This window comes from Epinephelus lanceolatus, chromosome 19 (assembly GCF_041903045.1).
Source record: "Epinephelus lanceolatus isolate andai-2023 chromosome 19, ASM4190304v1, whole genome shotgun sequence".
NCBI classification, from domain to species: domain Eukaryota; kingdom Metazoa; phylum Chordata; class Actinopteri; order Perciformes; family Serranidae; genus Epinephelus; species Epinephelus lanceolatus.
In genome coordinates this window covers 14,825,644-14,844,535 of record NC_135752.1, presented here as the reverse complement: position 1 = coordinate 14,844,535, position 18,892 = coordinate 14,825,644, and the positions used below count along the sequence as shown (strand labels likewise).

Genomic DNA, 18,892 nt, shown 5'->3' with positions numbered 1-18,892 from the left:
TAACCTATGTAACTTTATGATGCCTAAACCTATCCTATGTAACTTTCCAACACCAAAACCAAATCCACATAACTTTCTTTTCCAAAACCTGTCTTACTTAACTTAACAATGTCTAAACCTAACCCACAAAACTTTACGACACCCCACAATGTGTCTTTTCCAAAACTTAACCTACGTAACTTTACTTGCCTGAACCTAACCTACATAACTTAACATGTCCAAGCTTAACCTATATAACTTTACGACGCCCAACAATGTTTCTTTTCCAAAATGTAACCTACGTAACTTTACGATTAGTAAACTTAACCTACATAACTTTATTTGCCTAAACTTAACCTATGTAACTTTACGATGTCTAAACCTAACCAATGTAACTTTACTTGCCTAAGCCTAACCCACACAACTTTAAGATGCCCAACGTTTCTTTTCTAAAACATAATCTACTTAACTTTACGATGCCTAAACCGAGCCTACGTAACTTAATGATGCCTTAACCTAACCTATGTAACTTTACGATGCCTAAACCTAACCTATGTAACTAAATGATGACAAAACCTTACCTATGTAACTTTCTTTTCCAAAACCTATGTAACATTATGACGCCCAACAATGTTTCTTTTCCAGAACATAACCTATTTGACTTTATGATGCCTACACCCAACCTACATGACTTTACTTGCCTAAGCCTAACCCTAACCCACATAACTTTATAACACCCAACAATGTTTCCAAAATGTAACCTATGTAACTTAACAATGCCTACACCTAACCAAAGTAACGCTCTTTCCAAAACCTAACTTAGGTAACTTTATGAGGCCCAACAATGGTTCTTTTTCAAAATGCACTCTACGTAACTTTAATTGCCTACACCTAACCTATGCAATTTCCCTCTTCAAAACCTAACCTACAAAATGTTGACATTTAAAAGGAAACATAATGATTTATGGTGTCATGTTCTCAGGTACTGTTCTGGTCCAGCAGCTCATGGCTGTTTTGATTGGCCGCCACGATGTGCTGTTCCCTCTGGGTGAGGACAGCCCCACGGCTCTGGAGCTTGTCAACAACAACAACATCGAGCTACAACGGCGACAAGCCACTACAACTACCTCCGCTGTCACTACGGTGTCTCAGAACGCTGAGAACAACAACACGCAGGTGGTGCGGCAGTGTGTTTGGGAAGCACCTGAATCTCCCTCACACCGCCAGCATTTAGACAACAGTGGCTCCCCACGAGCAGCAAGCCCTCGCAATGGTGTCATAGGACGTTTTGACATCACCCGCAGTCCGCCGCTGACTGTTAAAAAGAACCCAGCTTTCAGTAAAGGCAGTGGGATTGTAACAAATGGTTCCTTCAGCTCCTCACCGTCTTTGGACCCCAGTCAAGAAAAGAGCCCGACTTTGACTGGTGGTGGGAGTTTACCAGTTCGGCGCAATGGGGCACTTAAAGGCTCCGGCACAAAAATGGGCACCAGTGGCGTGACAAGTGGAAGCAGCTCTGGAGGGAACGGGACCGGAGTTGTACGCATGGGCATTTCTGGCACTGATGTAGTCACGGGGAGTCTGAACGGCCGCAATGGTCTTTGGGTACCAAACGGCTGCGTCACTTTACGAGAAAGCAACAAAACACGTGACTGCTCCAACGGGGATCAAACATCCAATCAGAACCGTCTGTCTACGTATGACAATGTCCACTTAAACCATCAGAACCTGCAGCAGAACCACATCACCAACACATGTCTGAACAGCAGCTGTGAGGACAAGCAGAGCGTAGACAGCGCAACCTGGTCCACCTCCTCCTGTGAAATCTCTCTTCCTGACAACTCCACTTCCTGTCGCTCCTCCACCACTACTTGCCCTGAGCAGGACTTCTACGGAGGTCACTATGAAGACCTGGATGGAACAGCACAGGACAATGAGGCCCCCCAGTCTGGTGGAGGAGGAGAGGGGGAGGGCAGAAACAGCAACAGAGAAGGAAGTGGGGATGGAGCAGGGAGGAGCAGCCGGGGCACCAGCAGTAGTGATAATAGCGAAGGTTACACTGTTGGTAATGGACCCGGCACTCACAGCGCCCTGCACAGTTTAGTGGCCAGTCTGAAACAGGAGATGAACAAGCAGAAGAGCGAGTACGAGGCCAGGATAAAGAGGTAAGGTCCCATCTGAGAGAAAGTGAGTGTTTTTTGATCGACATTCGAAGGAAGTCGCTCACGATAAATTAAAATTTTTTCTTACTTTTTTTTTTTTGCAAAGTTTGACATATTTTAAAGTGTCAGGGGGAACATTGGTGGACAATGAACCGGCACAAAAACAGAAGGATGTCACAGACAGTTTTATTAAGAAATAATTAAGAACTTTATTTATAGAGCACTTTCCATGCAAATATGTACATGAAAATGCTTTAGAATAAAAATATAACACATTAATTAAAAACAAAACAAAAAGGACAACAAAATTTGACAATAAAAAGACAGTAAATCCAGCTGGTGTTTAAAAATGTTCATCAAGCCTGCATCTGCTATAGTGTTTGGTAGCATATTCCATAATTCTGAGCATAGTTAACAATAACTGCACCCATAAAGGGTTAAAGAATGGCACACAGTCTGCATGTAGGCTGGTCCCAGAACATTAACAGCTTCAAAAAATGAGTGAAAGAACCTATCTAAAATCTATTCTTAAACATACTGGGAGCCAGTTGAGTGTAGCTAAAAATTTCTCTTCCTTGTTTTGATAAAAAAAAATAAAAAAAATTCAGCAGCAAAATTCTGAATAAGTAGAAAATTTTCAGTTGACTTCAGTAGAGAGCATTGCAATCATCTAATCTATTTGAAATAAAAGTATGAATACATCTCTCAGCATCTTTATAGGATACAAATAGCGTACCTTGGCGATGTTTCATAAGTGATAAAAAGCTGTTATTGTTCACCTTCTGTATGTGTATCTAGATCTAGAACAATGCCTGGGCACTTAACTTCTGTTTTAGTCTTGGGAACCAGATGCACAAGCTTGCAAGAGAGTAGATCTCTTGTGGCTTGGGGGACAACGACGAGTATCTCAGTTTCATTTAGTTTCAAGAAGTTATTGCTCATCCAATTTTTAACTGCTGCCATCCCAGTAGTTTGGGAACACAGGTCACTGTCAATGCTAATGGAAGGAAATATCGTATAAAAGAATACGTCTGTCACAATAATTACATTATTGACGTTTCAAGGTCTTCACAAATGATCAATTTATCATATGATATTGCCTTTATGTTTACGTGCATGTTTTGTTTTTGAGGGAGAATGTCACCAACATTTTAGCCAACATAATGTCAGAATTAACAGCAGGGTTCATCCGTATATTGCTTGTTCAGGAGAGACCCTTTGTCAGCCTGTGTCAAATGTTAAATAGTCTGGCAACCTGTCCAGGGTGTCTCTCGCCCAGTGCCAGCTGGGATCAGCTCCAGCTGCCCCATGACAATGAACAGGATAAGCGTTTCCAGATAATAGATGAATTAAAAGTTCATTGCTCTTTTAAAGGATGTACTTGTATTACGCTATTATATTGTCATCATATCAGTGGCATAAAATGGTCTTAAAATGACAGTAGAATAGTTTATCGCAATTATTTCTGGGACAGTATATCATCCACCAACAGTAGTTAGGCCTAATAACAAATCCAGACTGGATGATATTTAATATACAAAATGTCCTGTATGCAGTTTAAGCAAAAGCAGTGAGACAGATTTCAGTAGAAGTATGTAATTTATCAAGCTTATTGGAAATGAAAATCAACTGCAGCTGCTTCTCGCTGTTAAGTGAATGTTCTGCCTTCCATTAACCTCCTCCTGCAGCTTGGAGCAGCGTAACTTGGAGCTGGAGACAGAGATGGTGAGTCTCCACGAAGAGCTAGACCAGGAGAGAAAGAAGTACACCATGGCGGAGATCAAGCTGCGCAACGCCGAGCGCGCCAAGGATGACGCTGAGCGGCGGAACCAGATGCTGCAGAAAGAGATGGAACAGTTTTTCTCCACGTTCAGTGACCTCACCGCGACTGGCAACACCCCGGCCGCAGACCCCCGCCGACCAGATCGTAACAACGCCATCTGGATACAGTGAAGGAAGGCGGGGAAGACTGGAAACGGTTTATTATATGATGATGATGATGATGTGAACATTACGAGGGCTCCAAACAGGATTTGGCTGCTGGTTGTTTGAGAGAAAGTTGGGAAGTTACAGAAAGGTTAATGGCATGTTTTAATTTAAGAAATAGGAGGTGTAGGGCTAATGCAAGCCACCTATATAAATGTAAGCATCACCTGGAGTGATGCCAGACTGACATTATCTGTAAATACAGCGTTATTTAAACAGCTCACAGACTCTCCAACCTACTCAGAATCTGTGGTGGTAATCACTCATCTGCCTGGGAAGACGAGGAAAGGCACAGTACGCCATAGTCTATGATGATACACAGTACTATCATTACTTTAGCTTGTAGAGCCACACGAGGGAAGGCAAAAAACAAGGTTGTGTTCAGCAAAAAAATGAACCTTGGACCTGAAAACACATAAAGACGACGCAAAAACGCCTCCCTATCTTAATTTACTTTTAAAAATCTAACCAAAAACATCTTATTGTTCCATGTAATTCTGTATCTGCTCGTGTACATAGAGGGAAACAATGCAGAGGAAACACAGTGTCATATGTATGTAAAAAGAAACTTAAATGTTTATCTGATATTTAAGCAAAGCTATCAACGTGCGGTATTTTATATTAAGATTTCTCCTTGCACTTACATGTTTGTTTAGTCTCAGCAAGGCGGTACTGAATGTTCTGTCGGCACCATTTAAATTGGACAATATACTGTATTATGTGCCTGTGCTTCTGTGCTGTTTCATTTACCCCATGACCAAAAAGAAAAGAGCCTGTACTGTAAATATTTTATAGATAATCGTAGACACTACTTGTTAGTCTGCACTGTGGTGTGACGCAGATGGATACGGCACGTACTGAGTTGATTGAAGAATGTTTTGTAGCTTGTAAAGATACATTTTAAAGACTTGCACGATGGGTTATTGGCATAAATCCCAGATAAAATAAAAACAATGTCTGTCGTAAATTCAGAATTTCAGCTGACAAACTGTCTCTTCCTGTTAACAGATATGTAGCTGCTGTCAGTCTGTGAATGCTACTGGGGATTACTGTCTCTGAGCATATGAGATCCCAGATTTAAAAATACTCTCTTGTAGTCGTCTGACAATTTATCCACCTGACTCAACTGGTTTTCATCCCAAACTAGCACAGAATAACAACCTGGAGCAACAAAGCACCAACGCAGAGTTGTTTTTGTGGGTCGTAACTGTGAAAAAAATTGGATTACAGCATCAAGTGTGTCAACATTGAGGACATTAACAGCCTGGTGGCTAGAGTCAGTAGCAAGCGGTGTGTGCATGATGGTGCATGAGTCCATGCAAGCCGGTGTACAATAAGTGAATGTCTGTGAAGTGACTGCATATTGATGAAGCCTTTATAAGTGTATTTATGTAGCTTGAAGCCAAATGTATACACACGATGTGGATTTGCTGATGGGTACAAAACAGCTGAGTACAGACCTGAGCTGGACTTCTCCTCCTCTGAAGACCAGGTCCAATTTAAACCTGCTGCTGGTCAATGCAGGACATCTGGAATGTGCACACACGGGGGGGAGAAAAAGTGCCTGAACAACTGAAGGAGGGAGGGAGAGCCTGTGCTTCTCATTTTGCACCCTTCACCGGGAAGTAATAGGCTTAAGCCAAGCTGACAGTGGCACCTCGTTCTGTGAATTCCACACAAAAGAGCAGATTATGGACGCAGGGCAGGAGGGACAGCGGGACTGGGATGGTGGAATATTTTCATGACATGATACTTGATACACAAAAGAACTTAAAAAAAAGACTTAATATGAATAAAAATGCATTTTCATGTGAGTCTCCCTTTGTTGTTTACTGTTAGAGCGTCTTAGGGTTGCAACTTTTCTAACAGGTGTGGAGGAGACACAGAATAAAGCTAGTCCCACATTTAGTGTTTAGTGCAGGGGTCTTTGAGGTTTTTCACCCCTTAGCTGAAAGAGAGAGGGAGCAAGGATCCCTTACTACATATACTGCGTAAAATTTAGTTGCATATTAGGCAGCATAAACTGCCATGTATAAACATACCTTATTATGGTACATACAGTACTAAGCTATTACAAATTATGGTTATTGACAGATTAATGTATTTATACATCATGTTTTAATATTAATTATGCATGTGGAGGGCAGAGATTTAACAGTAACAGGCTATCATCAGTGTTGTGAACTGTAAATTAAATGGGTCAATTTATGTTATCCTAATTATATTTTGGACACATGTTAATGTATATTTTCAGACATCTTTTAATTTTTGAAAGAAAAAAAGGCTTTGAAAGATTAAACAATAATGTAGCAGTCCCAAAGCAGTAACTCTGGGGACCCTCTAGAGGTTGCAGACCCCCTGTTACAGACCCATGGCTTAGTGAATATTTGGACTGGGAACAAATTACTATTTTCATCATATTTTATTTTTCATTTCATAAAGTAGTGGTTTAGTTTATGAGGTCAAATATTCAATAATGTAAAACATACAATGGTGGCAAAATCCTCACATTGGAGAAGCTTCAGTCATCACTTTTTCATGTTTCTTTTAATGATTATTGTGGATTTATAAGTGAATGCTGTGTTATTGATAAGTACTTAGTGTGAGATGGGCATGTTGGGCAAACAGATTCATAGAAACATCTCATATGAGGAGTTCTGACTGTCATCTGTCCAAACATTTTCACAACTGAAACAGCCCATAAAAACAAAACATTAACAACTTAACAATTTGTCTTAGGATGTGTTTTGAGTGGCAAAAAAATGACAGTTGATATGGATGATAATAATAATTTATTTTGTATCTTGATACTGATATATTGTAACATTTTCTGAAGAAGAAAAAAAACAGACATGAATATCAGCTTGTTGGCTAATTTAGCAAATTCAATATGTGATATTTAGAAATATTTCAATATCTTGATGCAAAAAGTTTTATAAAAATCCAATATTGCAGAAAAATTGTCCGGCTCAGGGACTTACAACCCTGCCTACAACTGCCTAAAATACAACCAGAGATGGTATCGAGTTACTAGTACGTTTACTCAATTCCTGTACTTACATACAGTTTCGAGATTTTTTTATGGGCATTTTTTGCCTTTAATTGATAGGATAGTGAAGTGTGAAAGGGGGAGAGAGAGAGGGAGAGACATGCAGCAAAGGGCCACAGGCTGGAGTCGAACCCAGGCCGCTGCAGCAACAGCCTTGTACATGGGGCGCCTGCTCTACCACTAAGCCACCGATGCCCCACACTGCATCTATTTGACAGCTTTAGTTATAGTTATTTTGCAGATTCAGATTGTTTATATAAAATAGAAATCAACTAATAAATTATGATATATTATCATATTATGTATTAAGTAATTAAAATAAGCTCCACCTTCACAGCTGCAACATTAAAGTAATGAACACATTAATGCATCAATAATTATAATCCAGTTATATATATATATTTCTGAAAAGGGCTATTTGTATAATGAGCACTTTTACTTCTTATATGTTGATGCTGATATTTATGTACTTTTTAAAGTTTGCAGGATTTTTTATTTCTACACACTAGCATTGCTGTATTACTTTTACTTTTTTGTTGTTTTTTTGCTCCTCTTTTGCTTTTTGCAAAAGATCTGAATACTTCTTCCTTGACAAATTTACCTTATTTCATGGTATAAATCACCACTAAGAACATTACACTAAAGTGGGAAAAGTCGGTGTACATGGCTTTAATCCTGCACCACCACAAACTAATTTTTAATTTTTTTAATGCATTATTTGTATTCATTCTGCTTGAAAACTTGCTAATGGATGCCAGCCTTTAAATTGTGAGTCCAGCAGGTGCGATGACTGGAGCCTGAGTCTGTGTAGGAGGGACTCAGTGTCACTGTGACAGTTTGGTCAGATGGGTGTTATGGAGGAAAGGGACAGGAACAAACAGAGGCACACAGAAAAAAAACATATTCACTAAAAGAAAACAGTACACCTTTGTCCAAGATCAAAGATTTTGTTTATTTTCAATCACATACATATACTATTTTTACATACACAGTTCCTTTAAAATGTTGTGTTTACAGTAATAGCTTTCAGTAATTTTTTTTCTTTTTCTTTTGCATTTGTTTTGACTTTATTTGAAACGCTATAGCCTGAAGCTTTGAGATCAGCGTGAAACAGATACAATTTCTCATTTCTTTTTTTTTTTAACCTGACAATGTCAAAAGAATGATTCATTAAAACAGCACGGAGTAAAAGAAACAAGAGAGAAGGAAATTGTAAAAAGAACTGAAGAACGACATCACCTGATTCAGATGAGCTATACAGGGTTTCATCATTGTAGAGTTCCACATTTCAGTCCACGTTAAAAGACTTTTAAAGATTTTAGCATCACCTGACCCTCGCTGTAGCTTGCCTCCCTGTCTGAGTGCAATAAAGTGTTTATTGCATTGTTGGGTTGTTGTTATTTACAATATAACTTGAAAGAAATAGGTGAAAAGATGGGGGTCACAAGTACTGAGTCCAAAGATTTTATGTTGGCACAGCTGAATACAAGATGTATCCTAACTTGTGACTTCATGTCGGCAAAAATATTATGGCTGAATGAAAAGTCACTCGCCTTCAGATTACAAATAAATGGCTAACAGACTGAATGAATTTGGCTAAATCCTGAATCCACAAGAGATCATTTTAAATCCCTTGGATTGGTAGCTGACACATTTCTAATTCTAAAATGTATGTGGCTGAACATGAAAACACACATGAACTACTTCCAAACACATGACTTCACCGACTCTCTGTCAACATTCTTAAAAGTGATCCCACAAAATCTCGTATCTAAACAAAACATGAAAACATGAACTGATAAAGAATCTGTCCAGATTGCAGATCACATCTTCCAGTTCAACCTTACAGACAGTTTGTGTTGAATGCTGGTCATTTTGAAATCACACGCACGCAAACACACACTGATGACAAAGCAGAGCAGCAATGACGTGAGTGAAACAATTCATTTCTACATTCAGTGCTGACAACCCAGCTGTAAGAATCATCTCTACCTTCAGGCGCGTTAAAACAGGACCAAAAGCACCTTTTTGTTTATTACAACAGAATTGTCTGGAGGGATGTTTTTATAAAAAGATCACATTCAGAGAAAGAAAAATAGAAAATGTTTCCATATTTGTACTCGAAAAGAAGAATGTAGTTTGGATGGTTAAAAATGCCCTGTAGTAATAACTGCAACAGTACTGTGAGTATTTGTGGTTGTAAGAGTCCACTCGAGACAGACCCCTTTTGTGAGAGATTCATCAGAACATTTTCAAAACACAAAGAAGTTCAAAGTTGCACCCTGTTTCTGAAAGATTGCCCTGGCCAGACCCTGAACAGAAAGCCAAGCTAGCCATAGCTTATTCTGGAGACGCCACCCTCAGTTACCCTCTTAGCTCTGTGAAGGTACTGCAAGTCTGTGTGTGGTTTACTGTACACGAGCCACAGGCAGATAGAGTGTTAACAAAGTAGCTATTACAAGTTATGTATATAATTTTGGTGGGAACAGATTTTGAGACATTGTATGTACAGTGACAGAGTGCTTTGGGTAGACTCCATGCACAGATTAAGCCACTGTGCTATAGCAGCTCAACCGGAGAGTACAGAGACACGGAAGAAACATATGTGAAATGTCCACCTAAATAGTGCCGTCACATGACTGGAATTGAACCTTTATTCTAAACTACTGGACATATGATCCATGCAATTTCCATATGTAGGAAATATGGTGATATTTATAGAAACTGTTGTAAATGGTGTTTTAACATGCTAGAAACAAACTCAAATGTCCCAGTTTGTTTCATTAAAGGGGACCTATTATGCTCATTTTCAAGTTTAAACATGTATTTTGGGTGTCTACTATAATGTGTACATGCTTTAATGCACAAAAAACATTTTCTTTTCCTCGTCATGTGCGTGCCGGAGCACCTGTGGACACCGTCGGTTTGAAACACTCCATTTTAGCGTCTATTTCTTTAAGCCTCCATCTTGAGCCCACTGGAGTATAGCAACACTTTCTAACATGTAAAATCCCCAATAAAAGCTTCTAAAACAAAATCTTCACAACCAGTCATGTTCCAGCAGGAATATGATCTGAAACTGGGGAAAAATTAACAACATCAGCAACAAAAATTACTCGTTTCCCTGATGTTAGCATGTGGCTACATGTAGCAGTGTACTTGTGGCTGGGGAATTACTGTAACAAAGTATAGCAGCACTTTCTACCATAAAATATGACCATTAAAAGCTTCTAAACCAAAATCTTCACAACCAAAAACGTTTCTGCCAAAACTGGGGAGAAATTAACACCATCTGCAACCAGAATCGTTTCCCTGATGTTAGCATGTAGCTACATGTAGCAGTGTATGTAATAGGCCTATGTAAACACTTGCGGTAGCGTGCCTGGAGCAGATGACCATTTAAAGATAGTAAAGACATACATTTCTTCAACTATTTATTTGAAACATTTAAACCTTTAAAATGAACATCCAGCACTGTAACATTATATATGACAGAAAATCAGTGTAGCATAATAGGTCCCCTTTAAGGGCCAACGTTAGCATCCTTGAGTGTGTTAAAACATCTTTTTATGTTTTTGGTTACCTGATTGTCAACTGATGACAAGTTATGTAATTTGTTATGTAAACTTTACATAAAGTAGGAGGAAATCCATGTTTTGTTCACAAAAACAGCTCACAGTTTCTAGAATGTCTTTCCATCTGAATTATTCAAGCACAAATTATTTCTTTGCTTGCAAAATGTGGTTTCGTAACCCAGCATCTGTTAATGGTTCTTTGCCCATCAACCCACACAACCTGCATAAGAACACGGAATACGGCACTGGAAACCAAGATTATGAGAATTATTTACCTAAGGAAACTAACTACTAACACAAACACAAATAAAGCAACTCACTGTAGATCACCTGCTTCTAGTTGGAGTGTTTTTTAATCTAAAGTATGAAAAGAAAGCTGTAGTAATACCTTAGTTGCAATCAACCATTGCATATTCACAACTGTAGCTTAAACTGTTGTTGTTGTGAGAAGTAAAAATATAGCGTGTTTTGAATGGGATGAGTGAAATATCAAAGATTACATGTGACCTACAGTGACGGGCTGTAACTGGACGGTGGAGTGAGAGACAGAGTGCCCTAGAGCTGCCAAGCCTTTGCAAAGTTCAATGCGAACAATGCATGCGAGTGTTTGTGCGTGTGCCCTAGTTTGAGAAAATCTGGTCACACACTGTGGAGATTCAGTTTGAAGGATAAATCAATATGGAAAATGACAGAAATCCTTCCATGCTGTGTAAAACCTATCTTAAGTATGTGTTAAGCCATTTGATCTGAACAAAGCAGTTTGATTTCACACCCCAAAGTGTCCCTGTCACTGGATAAAACCTAAAGTTAAAGCGGCAACATCCGGCCAAACTGTGTGTTTTTTGCTTAAATGTTTCTACCAGCATTGGTGCGTTGGGGATACGGATAATTTTAAGGCAGAAAAAGAAGAAGCAAAGGAAAAAATACCCAAAAATAATATCATTTCTGTACCTGCAATGCTTCATTCCAAAAGGCACTTGCCATATTCAGGTTTCGTCTATCAAAATAAATAAATCAATAAATAAATCTTCCAGCTGAGAAATAATGTAGTCAACATAACTGTTGGGTAGCCTGTATCCAGTTCATTTATTATTAACAAAAACATGTTTTTTTTTTCTCGTGTGTAGTGAAATGATGTACATGACTTTAGAATAAAACATTGCTACGAGGTTAACACTCATCGCCCGCCTTTAAACTACCCACTGCATCATTTGTATCTCTTTCCATAAGCCCTCAGTTTCAGACAGTCAAATAAATAAGAATAGTCCCCTTGTGGTAACACCACAGTGAAACAGACCAACCTCCTGTGCCTATGAGGGGTTAATGGTACACAATGACATGCAGGGCTGTGGGCCAGCCCGTGGGGTGGTGGAGGGACCGATCATACACTGCCAGGAGAAATAAAAGGGACATTACACAGAAATCAGACTTTTTTTTTAAAACCCCTTAAAGGTAATCTTATGAAGTCTGAGCACAATCAAAATAATTTATCTCAGAGTGTACTGACCCTTTAAGTCCCGAACTCAGCCCTGACATTTACTAATGTCTTAATGGCTTGCCTGTGGTTAACAAACACACACCCACACACACACTCACACTCACTCGTCCTATCCTGTGCCCAGACCCCCCCCCATGTCTGGAGTTGAGTTAGTTTACATCGTATATAAACAAAAGTCTCTATACAGACTCATTTTAGCATACAGTGAGATTAGCATTGTTTTAAATCTAATCATGCAGGACTACAGCAATAGGCAGGGGCAACTGAGGTGGAAAGCGGTGATGTGGCAAGGTGCGCTAGTCAGAAAAAAAACTCCCAGTGTACTGGCCATCAGTCCCACTCTGTGTGCCCTTCAGCTGTACAGAATTACATTATTTACAAGTAGCGCAGGGAGCGCCACCCTGGGTGAGAGCGACTACATTTCCCTGCAGAATAACCACATAAAAACACACAAATCAGGCAACCTTACATTGGGGATTGTGTTGGGTGGGGATGAGGGTGCCTAAGGCAAAGCCTAGAGGTTAAAATACAGCAGTGTCATTACATAAGGGGTGAATGGGGAGAGGGGGGAAAGGAGGATGTATTGTACAGTAGTGATGAGCAAAATGGCAGCCCACCTTGCCACAATGATTGGAGCATAAATGCTTTTGTAAGGAATTGGGAGACCAGCAGCCAGCCAATATGCACTTTACAGGAGATGCAAGTCGAAGCATTTGGTCATTTTGTTTGGATGCCATATACAAGATATGTGGGGTAATATAAGCAAAGCAACTAGAGGATCATTAACATATATCTCAGCTCATTTACTTCAGTTTAAATACCACTGCTGTTTTTGAATGACAATGCACAGGCTTTAGATTTCATCATTTCAGATTCGGTGTTTCCACGACTCATGTTTTTGTTCTTAATATATTAATTTTGATCTTTACTCTTTTTTTCTTTTTTTTCCTTTTTTGTATTTTCAGTCGGTCATTTCGGGTTGGGTTCTTCACCTTCGGAAGAACATGGGGTTGCGCAGGCAGGCGGCTAGTCACCTGCAACACCCCAGGGGTCCTGCAGAGGTCTCCAGGCTGCTGTCAGTGTCTGAGGCCAGGGTCTGGTCGGTGGACATGGAGGAGATGTCGTTTATGGAGGAGGAGGGGGGGAGGCTCTCGCTGCTGTTCACGGCTGCACCTGTGCTAAGGGAATCAACAGCAGCAGGGGGTTACAACGTAAAAGAGTGCTGGCAAAGACGGGAGCAGAAAATACAGTCGCAAGAGATATTTTGGAAGTGCACACAGAGGAAAGTTGCAGCTGAATTTGTTTAGTATGAGACTGAGACATCAACAACATGAACAGCACCTGTGGGAGACCACAATCACAGTGTGTCTATAATGAGACAGGGGTAAGTAAGATTTGGGTCCAATGGGTTTCACAGGAAAGATCGTCAAAGGCTGCAGTGTTTCAGCAATCCATAAGAGTGGGATTGTATATCAGTATATCATACCTATGGTTAGGATTTTCTTTTTATTTATTTATTTACTCATTTTGGATGTTATAAACATGTGTTTTGATTTATGTATCACCAAATGTGTCGATGGCTGGGCCTATTGGTTAGCAACCTTCAATAGTGCAATGTTATGCCTTGTCTTTTTTGCCCAGGTAGTTTTCTGATATTGATCTTGCTTTTAAGTCAAAGGTGGAAGCAGCCAGCTGTAAATATCTTAAGGTTTCATTAAAGAACTCTTAATTCAGTCTACTGCTATTCTGTCATTAGTAATTAGATCAACACTTCATTTAAAACCCTCATCTCTAATTATTTTCTTGCATAAACAGATTCTTTCTGGACCTGACACATCATGGTAAATGATCTACTTGACGTCCAGAATTAATTAGAATTACCGCCTTACACTTATATGCCTCCACCAGCCAATAAAGTTGCAGTTTACATCCATGTTTGTCCAGGCTCATATGCGTCATGACTGTAGAGAAAACGTCAAACATGGATGTTGCCAGCAGCACATAAGATTTATATAATCATTGCAGTTTCAAGGTGGACACCCAAGATAGTGTCACCAATTTGGTCCCTGACCAAATGTCTCCTCTCTGTTCCTGAGTTGTGGTGTTAAATAATGGCCAGAAAAGTCTTTCTGCAGAACATGACACAGTGACAATAATCTTTGACGGTTTGGATATACAATGTCATCCCTTTATCATTTTATTCTATTAGACATTTGTGTGAAATTTTGTCATAATCATCATATGAATTCTTGACTTATTGCCAAAAACCTGCTTTCACAGTTATCTTTAACGTTTGACCACCAAATTCTAATCAGTTCATTGTTAAGTGCAAGTTGACGTTCGTGCCAAATTTGAGGAAATTCCTTTAAAGCCTTCTTGAGATACTGCATTCATTAGAATGGGACAGGCAGACGGACAGATAGATGGACGTATAGACAGTTGAACAGAGAATCCAAAAACATAATGCCTCCAGCCATGGCTGTCGCAAGCACAGAGGCATAAAAAGGGTAAACATCTCTGCGATGTTGGATCTGGAGGTAAACCTTAGGAGACAGGGGCATTAATCTTCATTTTCAAAAAGAAGTCGAACAACCAAACAGCTCAACCTCTGTGGGTTTGTACATCACTTTCATTAACTTCTCAGTGAGTGGATTTTGCTGTCTTTGATAACTTTATGAGCAAATCCATATAAATATAGGCAGTCTGCTGTTACCATGGGAGTCGAAAGCCTGATTAAAAAGGATGAGAATATATGGGTGTTGCCAATATGAAGAACAACTACTTTTATTTTCAAGCACACTGTACCAGCATTCCCCTAATTTCTACAGAAGACATGTACAGTGCAGGCAAACTGTAAATCTGCTGCTTGTGTCTGTTCCCTGTGGGAGGTAATTGCTTAATGGAGACTGGTGGGCACTTCAGCTGACCCAAAATAAAACGGAGAACAAAGCAGGATTAATGGCTGGCATTAATTCCAGCAGTCACTTCACTTGTAAGTTTACTTACAGTAAATACATCAGAAATATCTGTTAAAAGTCACCATGTGGGCGCAGTATACGTTTAAATCTTGAAAGATGACTTGAGCATGAACCAAACTGGTAGTAGTGAGACAGATTATGGAAATGGGTAATTAATGAGGCTTTTACATCATAAATTAATTAAGGCTAATCTTGGGAGAAATGCTGGCCAAGGTTGTGTTGTGAGATTATAACTCTTGTGTGCTGCCTTGGCACCGTTAATTAGGTCTCAACCATTTCTCAATCTTGTACTGTAGAGCCGCCCTATGCACTCAGTGAACTCCTTTTCATCTTTGCAGTCTAGGAATGATAGTTAATGTGTTAATAATAATAAAAATACAAAGTATGGCACAAACAAATATGATAGTGCTGGGATGGTAACATCTATACAAATAATAATATAGCTTTAAAGATGTTAAACTCTCCATCACACACTTAGTAGCACAGAAAGATGGGTCTGACTCAGGCATCATGTGTGTGCTAAGCTCTTCTGTTTTACTGCTGCGGTAAAACACTGCTGTCTGCAGCTCCTACACTGCACTGAGTCTGCTACACTCAGCATCAGACACCAGCCCTTCTGCTTAAAGGGGCAGTTCACCCCAAAAACTCTCCTTGTGGTGCTTGAAGTGCCAGAAAAAAATACATTTGAAAAACTCAATGGCAATGTCTCTTTCCAGAAATCATGACCCTGATATTCAACATAATCCACAGACCTTGTTGTAAGTACTGTATTTTCACGTAGGAAATATTCTTTCTACCAAACTCCACATGCCAAGAGTATCATTGCGCAGAGGGAAAGGTGCATCTACTCATGGACGAGAGGCATGTGCTAGTGCTAAATTGAGACATTGATGGCATCCCTCTTGGCTGAGCTGTAACATTAGCTAGCTCAGTGGTGCTAGGTGAGCTAGCAGTAGATGCATGCCTCCATCTGTGCCGTGATACCATTGGCAGGTGTAGTTCAGTTGAGAGAAAATAGTTCCTACATGAAACTGCTCACAAGATCTGTAGATAATTTTGAATAACTGGTCATGATTTCTGGAAAGAGACATCTCTGTTGAGTTTTTCAAACATATTTTTTGGCGCTTTGAGCACCACATGCCAAGTGCCATCTAGTTCCATTATACTGGAGAGAAGGCAGACACCTCTACGGTCAATATCTTCAACACTCAGCAACTCACACCAAAACAATCTAGACTGATAAACAGCACTACAGATACAAGATCAAAAATATGTATTTTCCATTTTTTGGGTGAACTGTCCCTTTAATCATTATTTTGTGAGAAACAGAGCAAAGAGGAGGAGAAGAAATGGATGCAACCACACATGCTATGTTAATTTCGGAATGGCTGTTGTCTTAACCTCACAAAAAGCTATTTCTGCAGTGAAGTCTGGGTGGTCTGGTCAATCTGCTAATATGACTCCATACTGCCTCTCTGTGGCAAACTATGAAAGCAGCACTCACTGTGCTTTGAGATCCTTTGCAGACAATAGAACAGTGTGAGATGTCAGCTGCAGCTGAGGAGTGAACTGTCCTGTGATGGACCCCAAAAGGACCCAAATCTTAAGTCATGACATGTCATACACACACACATACACACTCCTTTAAGTGCACACACCATCTGCTATTCAATATATTCAGAGGCAGTCTTAACAATTACATATTAGGTGTCCATCAATACGATTTCTATACACTGGGCACAAACACTAAACAACATTTAGCTTTAAAAACAGGAGATGCAAAAGACAGGGACACATGGTCAACAACACGATGGGGTTCTCTATTTACAAGTAAACTCCAGTAAGGTTATAGTAAATTCACTTACAGAGCGATTAGGGTTATGCACTGAGAGTACCTGAAGGTGAAGGCTGTCCCTTCACAACGCCATTCTTCGTTCTCTCCTCAAAATTCATCACCTCTTTGTAAATTAGTTCTGCCGAGGAGCAAAGTTAGTGGAGAAGTCATTGAAAAATGCAAAGTGATACAAATATACACATAAATACTGGACCTACCGTTCGTCGGACATTATCACTTTTGGTGATTTCCTGTCAACATATAGTATTTATTTAGAGGTTTAAAAAGTAATTCTCACCTTTCCATTCATCAATGGAGTGTTCTCTTTCATCCAGCTGCTTGTCGTAGATCTGAGGTGGAGGCTAAACAAAACGAAGTACAAACATTTTGGTAACAATTTAGTTAACAACCCAGTGAACAAGGTTAATTTCACATTAAATCAAATCAGTCAATCAATGGCTGATATCACTGGATACCTCCAGGTGAAAAATATCCATACAAAAATGTCTTCAATAAGTTTATGTTAATTCAGCAACATGAAATTGTGGACAAATAAATACAAATATGGGGATGAAAAAAAAAATATCTGAACATGACAAACGCATCTGACTATCAATTTGACACTTTAACATGTACTGTATGTACACAAAGACATGCTGGGATACAAAATAGGCACATGTGGATTATGATGAAAATAAATAATGTGAATGAAGGAAAATAAACAGCTTTGTTTAGTCGTACTCACATAAAATGATGATTGATTTACAGTTTAAATATCAATACATTGTCTCCACACACACATATATCAAAATATTACAAAGTAATCAGGCTTAAACAACTGACAGACAGTGAGATAAGAACAAATCCAGTGGGTTGTCCAGCTGAGATGTCCTTCTGCCATAGGACTGTCATTTTATCTAACAGGACACAAATATGCTGTCTGGCACTCAGTCAACCCTCCTGATCCTGCCCCAGACTCTGACACCATAATCTCACTGCAAGTGACAGGACCACCCATAAACCTCTCTGCTGTGACCTTGGAGGGACACTTACATGTCTGCTTCAGCAGCTACAGCAAGACAGAAGGGAGAGGTTCTCCCTCATACAAAGATTCATCAAAATATGCAGAGTGTGTACAAGTGTGTGTTATAATTATGCTTATCATGATTAAAGCTGTAGTTAGTAACTTCTATAAAAAAAAAAAACAACTTTTGTCATATTTGCTGAAACTGTCCATATATTTACACAGCACTAAATGAGACAGATAATCCATCAAAAAAAAATATATTCTTCTGGTTACTCTATTGTATTGTAGCATTTCAAATGGCCTTACTGTATGTGAACTGTCAATCACCTCAATCACTGCTTGTGAACTGCGGTTAAACTGTCAAACTAGGTAGCACTGATCAAATACAAATCAAGACTCTGTTACTGTATTGCCTATTTCTCACCTCAGATGTTTTCAGAAACATATTTTAGTGTACTGTTTAGCTGTAAAATGATAAGGTTAGTCCGACTGATGGGTGGTGTTTGGTACTCCAGTTACCTGTTTCCAACATGGCGGCCAGATCGCAAACATTTTCATTTTACAGCCAAACAGTACACTAAAATATGTTTCTGAAAACATTTGAGGTGAGAGATAGGCAATGCAGTAACAGAATCTAGATTCATATTTGACCAGCACTGGCAGTTGGCAGTTTGACAGCAGTTCACAAGAAGTGACTGACATGATTGACAGCTGCCCCTCAGCTCTGATTGGTGGTTTCTGGCGTGCCATGGCAAATTAGAGGCAGGACGAGGAGGGAAATAATTTTTTCACAGACTATCTGTC

The 18,892-nt window shown here is 39.5% G+C and overlaps 2 protein-coding genes across 20 annotated transcripts in view; one reads left to right on the top strand and one right to left on the bottom strand.

Moving 5' to 3' along the window:
* Positions 1–5,936, top strand: part of arhgap24 (Rho GTPase activating protein 24) — an 88,690-nt gene extending 82,754 nt beyond the window's left edge. For all 4 annotated transcript variants that reach the window (XM_033647381.2, XM_033647383.2, XM_033647382.2 and 1 more), the window contains 2 exons: positions 962–2,144; positions 3,830–5,936. In XM_033647381.2, coding sequence (XP_033503272.2) covers positions 962–2,144; positions 3,830–4,094 — 1,448 coding nt within the window. In that variant the 3' untranslated portion in view covers positions 4,095–5,936. The remainder of the gene's footprint in view (positions 1–961; positions 2,145–3,829) is intronic.
* A 2,167-nt stretch (positions 5,937–8,103) lies between these two features.
* The window catches only part of mapk10 (mitogen-activated protein kinase 10), a 53,914-nt gene continuing 43,125 nt past the window's right edge, over positions 8,104–18,892 (bottom strand). For 7 of the 16 annotated variants that reach the window (XM_033646719.2, XM_033646721.2, XM_033646718.2 and 4 more), the window contains 3 exons: positions 17,360–17,423; positions 17,123–17,200; positions 8,104–13,422 (listed from right to left, as the gene is read on the bottom strand). In XM_033646719.2, coding sequence (XP_033502610.1) covers positions 13,280–13,422; positions 17,123–17,200; positions 17,360–17,423 — 285 coding nt within the window. In that variant the 3' untranslated portion in view covers positions 8,104–13,279. Of the gene's footprint in view, positions 13,428–17,092; positions 17,201–17,359; positions 17,424–18,892 lie in introns of all 16 variants that reach the window. The other 9 variants (XM_033646726.2, XM_078162346.1, XM_078162348.1 and 6 more) reach the window with 3 other exon arrangements.